Source organism: Oryzias melastigma, linkage group LG16 (genome assembly GCF_002922805.2).
Source record: "Oryzias melastigma strain HK-1 linkage group LG16, ASM292280v2, whole genome shotgun sequence".
In the NCBI taxonomy this organism is placed as follows: domain Eukaryota; kingdom Metazoa; phylum Chordata; class Actinopteri; order Beloniformes; family Adrianichthyidae; genus Oryzias; species Oryzias melastigma.
In genome coordinates this window covers 12,927,227-12,936,413 of record NC_050527.1, presented here as the reverse complement: position 1 = coordinate 12,936,413, position 9,187 = coordinate 12,927,227, and the positions used below count along the sequence as shown (strand labels likewise).

The following is a 9,187-nucleotide window of genomic DNA, read 5'->3' as shown; positions in this document are numbered from 1 at the left end:
CACTATAGTGTGAATGCATTGAATGCATTCACACAATTAGAGATGTGAGCTAGCTCATTTTTCCCAGCAGTTCCATGCTCAATTTTCTTCCTACGGTTTTTGAAGTGGATGCAAAAAAGTTGTGATGTTATCACTCACTTCTACAGCGAGGTCTCTCGTTTCTCCAGCTCCACATTCCGTTTGCCAGGCACTGGATGTGGGCGGGGCCAACACGAAAATAGCCGGGGTTGCAGGTGAAAACGATTTTTGTCCCAAACTCGTAGTGGGAACCATTGACAATCCGCCATCTTCCGTGGTCCAAGGAGAAGGAGCTGAGACTTGGGCACATCATCACTAATAATAAACATAAAGTATGAAAATATGCTTTATTTCATCATTTCACTGAGTAAAATAAAAAAAAAAAAGTCACTTTTAACCTTTTTCTCTGAAATATAACATTTTCTAAGCTATTATTCTCCCTTTCAACTCTCATTTTAATGACAACTCCATGCTTTAGTGTTTTTCTTAAATAAGTATGCAAGCCATCTTCTACTGGGACTGAAGTCTACATTTTATGACAAGACAGTTTAGCTAAAACTTTAATATTCTACAAGCTCTCCTGAGGACTTTTAAACTCTCATTTGTACATCCAGCTATCCAATTTTCAGAGCCCCCTTAAAAGGAAGTCAGTGGAAGCAGCAGTTGGGAGGTTATAGAGAGGCTGACCCATGTAAAATATTGAAAAAGTACATTTTTTCCTCTGTATGGAAACAAAATATTTCAATTTCTTCTGTTCTAACCAAACGATTGCTATTGTTTGTCACCATGCTGTTGTTCAGCAGCATCCTTTACCCACCAATGCATCGGGGTATCTTGTTGTGATTGCTCCAGGTGCCGTCTGGCTGGCAGACTGTGGTTGTCAGTTCTTTGGAGGAGAGCCGGTAGCCACTGTTACAGAAGTAGGTCACTCGCGTGCCAACGGAGTAATCAGCAGCGAGCACACCTCCGTTCACTGGCGCGCTGGGTACACCGCATGACACAGCTACAGACAGGGAGAGGACCATTGTTGGCAGACGTCTTTATGCTAAACAGAAGACTCCGAAAAGATAAATGCCTGGTAAGTGCGGGCCTAGTAGGGATTCACACACTCCCTTTTGCAGTTGAATATTTATGAAGAAAAGTACACAAGTTCATAGCCTTTTTAGTTGTTCACTGGCCAGTTCAAGTTTTACAGTCAACACACAAAAAAGACAATTCTGAAAATTGAGTGCATGACATGCAAAACACTCTGGTTTAATCTGCTGCATTAAATTATGCCTTCTTTCTTAAGTTAAATGGCAAATTTAAACGTTTAGCTCAGTAAAATTACTTGTACAATACAGAATCGTCCTTTTTTTGGGCTAACATAAGCAGCTAACAGTATTAGTTCTAGTCCAGGAGGGTACTCTTACTCATTGTTTGCTGTCGTATTTGTGGGGCTGGGTTTTAAATATAATGTCCAGAAACGGTTCAGTTCGATTCACTAGAGCCTGGATCGATTCCATTCGGATTTTTTTCTATTCTTCAATTCAATTTTGAGTTTACACATTTGTTTAGAAATTCATTAATAATCTACTATATGTTTTGAATATATTTATATTAATCTGATTCAGTTTAAATACTGTAAAATGTATTAGTGAAATAATGAGATTGTTAATATCATAGTGTTACATGGTTTCTCAGAAGGAGAAGTTCTAACAAAAATGTTCAGATCATTAACATTGTGAACATTGTTCTGCTTCTCCTGGAGGGCGTTTCAGTTTGGCCACTAGGTGGTGATCACGCTATAGCAGTACACCTTATTCCAGAAGAAGAAGACAGTATGAGGGACCAAAGATGGTTACTTTCAAAAATATTTCCTTAAAAGAGTTTGGAAAATTCATACCTGTGAGTATATTAAGACGTTCATTTAGTCAGCAATGTATGTTAGGTTGACCGAGCGTTAGCATTAGCCATCCTATGGGAAATTCTATTGAACGTTAGCATCAAAATAGTGGACTTTAGCTTCATGTGCTAAATCCATTGATATTTTTCTAAATCTGTTAGGCTTAAATCGATTTGAATCAATATCAAGCCAGCCCTACATATTTGTATAAAAGTTGCATTAACTAAGATAAAATGCTAATAGTTACAAAGCCATATGGAAACTTTTTGAAAATGTGCGAGTCCTGTTGAATGCACAACCTCTGAAACACAGAAATTGTTCTGAACTTGTGTCTTTTTCCATGTTAGCTTTCTTGAGAAGTAACGCTTAAATGTCTATTTCCAATCCATTTTTGGAGTCCATTATCCCCACACTGAAAAAGAAAATTCACACAGGGAAATCTTTCAACACAGCTGGAAATCTTCCCAAAAGATGAACATCCCACTAAGTTCAGTCTTGGGTCAAAGCTTTACAATACTTAGAAAAAAACAGCTTTTTCTTCTGAGATTGTTGGGCCACATTTGGCATGTTAAAAGTTAGAGTTTATTCCAGTCCAACGGACAAAAAAAAAGTCACAAGTGCAGCTTGTTTGGGAGGGTAGCCAGACAAAAGTTTCTTCTCCTTGAAAGAACACAGGGGCAAAGCTTCCAAAAACAAATAACAAAACTTCCTGAACAATGTTCTTTGGGAAGACAAGACTAGAATAGACATGTCGGCTTACAAAGCAAAGCTCTGTCTTTGAGCAAAACAAAACCCTAGAAACCTCAGGAAATCACACATTTAGAGTTAAACACCTATAAAGAAAGTCTATCCTTTTATCTTTGCGTTTGAGATTTTAGGATGATAGGAAATACTGAGTCTTTTTGCAAATTGACAATTTATTATACATCTGAAGTTGTATCGCTTAATTAGAAGCACTTGTTGTCACTCTGTCCCCAGATAAAAAAAAAAAAATAACCATATGGCCATGTCTGTGCTACAACATAAATTTGTTGAATTTGAGGTGTTGGCAGATAAATCTGTTAAATCATTTCTAGTGCAATAATATGATTGGACTTAAATCAAAGAGATTTGTATATTCATCCTTTAAATCCTAAAAGATGGGAATTTTCCTTGGACGGTCCCAACTTATGACTTATCCCTGACTTATGTTTGTAAAAGCTGTATGGTTACAATTTAACGGACATAAAAGAATTGTTTTACACAAATGTCAGAAAATGTGGAGGTTAACATTTTAGAGATAGATATTAAAATCTTCTAACCAGGGGTGTAATGATTCCTTTTAACTACAATTTGATTCATATAATATTTAGTGGTTGACGATATGATTCATTGACGATATTGGTTCATTTTGAACGATCCGATTCACTGACCTAAAATCGATCCAGGACATCTTTAACCAAAAATTCAACCAGTTTGTCTCGGAGATAAATACCTGGTACTGAACAGTGAAGTTTTCTAGATTCCTTGTATTTCTTGTTACAGTAAAATAAACCTACTGAACATCAATCCAAATGATATTTTTCAAGATCAATTCGATTACTGACATTTTTAAACAGTTTCATGATTATAGGGCAATTCGATAAACAACTTCCCTCAGGCAGATCGATCTGTTGGATTGTAGAAATATATATCGATTCGATTAATCGTTACACCCCTACCTCTAACTGATACTAGATGACAATTGTCTGTTTGAGTATATCCATTCCTCTTAAGGTCCCTTTGGGTTTAAGTGCTTTAACCAATTATAAAGCTGATGGAATCAATCCTAGATGAGGTAACTCAACAATAAAAACAATACAAAGCACCCTATATGTTATTGTTTCCACTCAGTGCGTGCAAATGCATGCATACGTGCACACATTTCACATGGGCGCATCAAAGAACTCCATTAGTTAAGAGAGATGGAGCAGCAGCCGACACCGCATGCTAATGACGAGTTAGCCAAAGTAAGGTGAAGAAGTGGAAATTGAGAAACGGAGAAAGAATTGATTTTTGTTTCACTTCCACCTGGCAGGAAACTGGCTATCAGTCATGTTGGATTCAGTTCAGCAGCTAACAACCCAGGAACAGGGCCGAGGGTTGGGATGCTTGGGTGCTTTATGCGCCTGTTTGTTTTCCAGCGGGGGTAGAAGGGCGCAGAGGCAGTGACCAGAAGAACTAAGGGGGAAAACAAGCGAAGGGCCACCAGAGCCGATGAGCATACCTTGACATGCAGGAACTGGCGCGTCCCAGGTGTAGTAGCCATAGGTGGTCTTTTTGCAGACAGCTGTGGCCTTCCCAATAAGCTTGTACCCCCTGTCGCACGCCCAGCGCACCACGCTGTTAAGATGACCCCCAGTCTGGCTCACTACAAAGCCGTGCTGTGGGGAGTCGGGGGTACTGCAGTACATCGCTACAGTGGACAAAAGGGGGAAAAATGTGGCACGGCGGTGGACAGAGAAGAAGAAAGCCGGACGAGAGAAATAATGAGAATGAAGGCAAGGAAAGAGGGTCAAAAAGTAAAGAAAAAAACAAACGAAAACAACAGAGCAGCTCTAGCAGCACTTAGGTGGACGTTTTTCATTACAGTAAAGTTAAACTTTAAATACAGACGGTTAATTAGGAAAAATGCCCGAGGAGTGTTCCATCTACTTAGCACTCATGTGCCACAAAGCAAAGCATGCTCCCAGAATCTCACTGTTGCCGCTCCTTTCTGTCTTGTGGGCATTCACATCGTCAGTTTGCCTTAACACATGCATTACTGGTTCATCCCACACTTATTTGCTTTCCTTCGTTTTACAGCCCTTCAAACTAAAAAAAGGCACATTTGATTTTGAGAATATGACTCGGGGATGGCCAGTGGGACAGAAAACCCAGGGAGGGCTGTGTGCATTCCAATAGCTGTCAAGCATTCCCGCAAATCAGCCTGACTCGGAGATGGCACGGATTTGAGAGGAAAACATGAACTGGAGTATAACTCAATTTCGGTTAAAGTCAAACAAGTCATGAAGGGATCCTCTTTACAAAATTAATCATACTGACTAGCTTTCACAGAATCACTAGTGTATTAAATATAATGGAGACAGCATAAAAAAATCATGTCTTCTTTGCTTCTTTTGCATTATAATTGATGCATTTCTAATGGAAGAGGGTCTGCGCTCTTCATGCTTAGCACTGCTTGCTTTATTAAAGAGCCAATTAAGAATTTAAAGCTACTGAAACTAAGGGGTGCAAAATAGCATGCAAACCTACAAGTGACATTCTGCTCGTCTCATGCTTTTTGCACAGTAAAACATCTCCCTCTGGGTTCCAGTTTTTCAAACAAAAACACATTTAAAGTTTGGCATTAAAAATTCAGCTGCAATCACGGTGGATTGTGATAAAAATCATGGGGTATTTTACAACCATAAAGTGCAAGCTACTTGTGGCTGAGAAATTGAGAAAATATTTTTAAAATTTTAGTGTAGGGGTTCACTGAAGGACAACATAGTATCTGCAAAATGCAATTACAAGAGCTTTTTCCACTTCAAATATATATGAGCAGATCCTTTTATAGTGTTGTAGACAATTACTTTATGCAGCACAGAAACAGCAATCGTGCCAATAATTTCATTATAATTATGCCGATTTTTTTACTCAGCTTTAATGACAATAAATATTTTTATATATTGATAATATAATTGAATAGCTCAAAATATTAAAGACCCATGAGTTTTATCGCCTTACAAGAGTTAAAACATAAACAAAATTATTATGAATATAAAGAGAAAATGATTATAAACTGGATACATACTTTGATACTCACCCACATATCTGATGTGGAAGCCGCGACGGTTCGTCCCATGGTCAGAGGACCAGCGCAACAACAGCTGGTTGCCTGTCGTGGTCAGACTGAATGGCGTTTCTATGTCACCACTGAGCGTGGAAAGGCTCTGACTGTAGATGTTGGGGCCTGAAAAAGAGTTTCGAAGAGAACAATTTATATAAGATTTATCTGAGGAAATAATTTCTCATGAGAGTCATCTCGTCTGAACTCTCTCACCATCAAATATTTCCAAGATGTCAAACTCTTTTTCTGTCTGAAAGAGTTCAAAATGTAGAGTGACATTGTAGCCCTTCTCTACATTAATCAGCCAGGAGCACATTTGAAGGTTGGGGTAGTTCTCTGGGTAGCCCGGACTCAAGATGACCCCCGTTGAGTCAAAACGCACTTCGTGGGCTGGACATTGCACTGAGAATACAGAAAAGAAGAAGTTGTTAAAGAAGACAAAGCCGTAACAAGAGGGGGAAGAAATTGATAAGAAGATAAGAAGAAGAAGTGGGTGGCCACTAGAGAGAAGACTAGAGAAAAATAGTCAGACAGACAAAAGGGAGAAGAAACTTCAAGACAAGCTACACTGCAGAAGATTACACATGAAAATAATAACTGGCTAAAATTACAATTCAGCACAAATGATAGTTGCACCTTTGCACGAGCTGGTGAGTCTGCTGTCGTCAGTGTGTTTGTGTGTGTGCTGATGCTTTTGCAGTAATGACAACCCGGTTTCCTTCTTTTCTTTTGCTGTTGGTGGCAGAAATGTATTTTCAAGATCACTAGTGAAGAAACATGATGTGTACCTAAACAAAAGGTTAATGTGAACAACTGGACCAGATAAAAAGGTCAGAAGAAACAATTTGATATATATCAAAGGAAAGAAAAGGGATACAGTATGTAGTACTGTAATCTAGAGAAACTTGTGAGCAATTTATACCACAACTTTAAGCTCTGGTCTTAAAGATAGCAGCAGAAAATCACCCCCAAGATTCTAAGAAAAAGGAAAAAAAATCCTCAGCTGATCATAAACATCATAAACTAATGTTGCCAAGCAACAAACACAAGTGTATGCAGTCAGCACAGTTGCAACTTCTTTGAATGTTTCTTTTCATGCAGTGATTAAAAACCAGAATCATGAGGAGCAGAAAATGCTTGAAATTCTTTGCTGCTTTGACTTTCAAAGACTTTGCAAGCATGAGAGGAGAAGAAATGACTTTGTGAAGGGCTTCGACTGTCTCAAATTGAGAGTATTAAAAGTGTAATGACCACACAGAAATGCATATTTCAACCATTCTCATCCCCAACTCGTCACATATTGACAACCTTTGAGACGTAGTACAAAATGTCCACTGGTCCTCGGGACGCATCCAGCCCAATACCCTAACCCAGTACCAAGACCCTAACCTTGACCCGGTACTGGTTCTCAGCCAGTGCCGCGCCCAGTACTGCATCTGGTCCGGTGTCGGGTTAGGGCAGGGGTCGGCAACCTCCAACAGTAAAAGAGCCATTTGGGATTGTTCTCTACTGATCAAAACCTAGAAGGAGCCGCATAGTCTTATTTTAGCCTTCTAGAAATTTGGATTTGCATTCATTACTGTCAAGGATTGGTGGTGGAGGACCCAAACGCAGGAGACAGGACATGGTGGCAGAAACTAAAACATTTACTTAATAAACTCAAACATAACAAAACCAGGAGAACACAAACCAGTGACGTGACATAACAGAACAGATGACCTGACAATGAGAAACTGAAAACCAGACACTTATATAGGTTGTGGACAATTAACTAAATGAAGACAGCTGTGGATGATTAAACCTGAACATGGTGAGACTGACGGGAAAACAGAACATAACAAAACCAGAACACAGAATCATGACAATTACCTTCTTTTTTTAATAGTAAATATGAATTATGTCTATTTTTTTCATGAACAAAAGCAAAAATATAAAAAGAAACTATCATCTCTCAAAATGTGACTTTTTTTTCTTACGTTTGACAGAAGCTTACTTAACTTGAGCAAACAAGACGACTTCAGGTCAACAGGGATGTAAAAACCTACATAGTTTATCATCTATGTGCACCTCAGATATCAGTTTATAAATTTAACTCATCTAAATTAAAGAAATGCTAATTAAGGAATCCTTACTTTAAAAAAATTACAATTATTTTACTTTTCTTCAGCCAGGAATAGCTTAATGGACACCAAAAACGTACATAAAATGTATTTTTCTAACTTTGGGGTGAGTTTTAGCCCATTAAAAACCTGGACCAAATGGGTCTTTAAGTGTTAAAGTTTGAAGACCCCTGCTGCAGGTGGACAGCGTTTGTACAAAATTTATTAAATATCATTTACTCATAACTTACTTTGAATCAACATGAGTATTGCCAAACAAAATTTTGTGATATATTGGCAAATCAACTTTCCCTTACACCCCTAATAATTATACTCTAACTACTACCAGGTTACTACTGTAGAGGCACATCAATAAAATTATCAGAAAATGTAATATATAAAAATATGCATATTAAAATTAATATTATTAATTATTTTATTGAATAAAACTTCATATTATTATTATTATTATTAGCACTTATTTGGACAGTTTTAAAGGTAAAACACAACTATTACAACACATTTCTTGAAGATAAAACATCTTTTTAAAACAACAAAAAAATGTCTTATCTCCCCAATTCATATTGCCAGTAGCAGCATTTGCATACCATTCCTAAAAAATAAGCATTTAGTGAAAACCAGTATTTTACAAGAGGAAAATATTCATCCTATTTTTTTCCCAGCATTAGAATTGCAGCAGCAACACATTTATTCACCAGCAATGCATCAACATTCAGAGGTGAACACTTATCCTCAATGTGGCGGATGACTCTGCGACAGTCAACTCAATTATGACTCCACTCCTGATCAAAGCTGCTTTTTTTACTTTCCTAATATAATTTCATGAAGGGTTCGGCATGTGGTAGAGAGGATGTTTGGGAATGAGCTTATTTTGCTGTTCTAGGAAACGCCTGCGCTATCCTTAAGGCATGCGATGATAATTAACTGAGAGGTCATCAGCAAACAAAAGCAGAATCAAGCAGGGAAATTCTCTTTCCTGCTCAGCTAGCAAGCTGCTGACGGGAAACGGCGCTGCTACCAGCTTACTGTTGCAGCGACTCGGATGTGCCGAGCAGCTCAACGCAAATTAAGTTCAACTTTACATGTCCCAAGGAGAGCAATTAGTTTTATGCAAGACGTGCACAAGGACATAAAATATCCGACACAAGAAAACGTAATGAATTCCTCACTGTGAAAATGAGGCGATCCATGAAAATGTCAAGCAACCGATTACCACTTCTAAAATTGCCCTTACTTTACCAACGTGATGCTCAAGGCAGGTTTTAAGGAGCAGTTTGAACAAGATGATAAGTCATCTGACACATTAACTCACCT

At 38.2% G+C, this 9,187-nt stretch overlaps 1 protein-coding gene across 5 annotated transcripts in view; it reads right to left on the bottom strand.

Annotated features, from left to right (window-relative positions):
- The window catches only part of LOC112143303 (CUB and sushi domain-containing protein 3), a gene marked incomplete at its 5' end in the record, with an annotated part of 317,263 nt that overhangs the window by 87,427 nt on the left and 220,649 nt on the right, over window positions 1-9,187 (bottom strand). For 3 of the 5 annotated variants that reach the window (XM_024267159.2, XM_024267160.2, XM_024267163.2), the window contains 5 exon segments: window positions 139-333; window positions 836-1,021; window positions 4,149-4,337; window positions 5,718-5,876; window positions 5,967-6,155. In XM_024267159.2, the coding sequence (XP_024122927.1) occupies window positions 139-333; window positions 836-1,021; window positions 4,149-4,337; window positions 5,718-5,876; window positions 5,967-6,155 (918 nt within the window). 5 annotated transcript variants of the gene reach the window in all.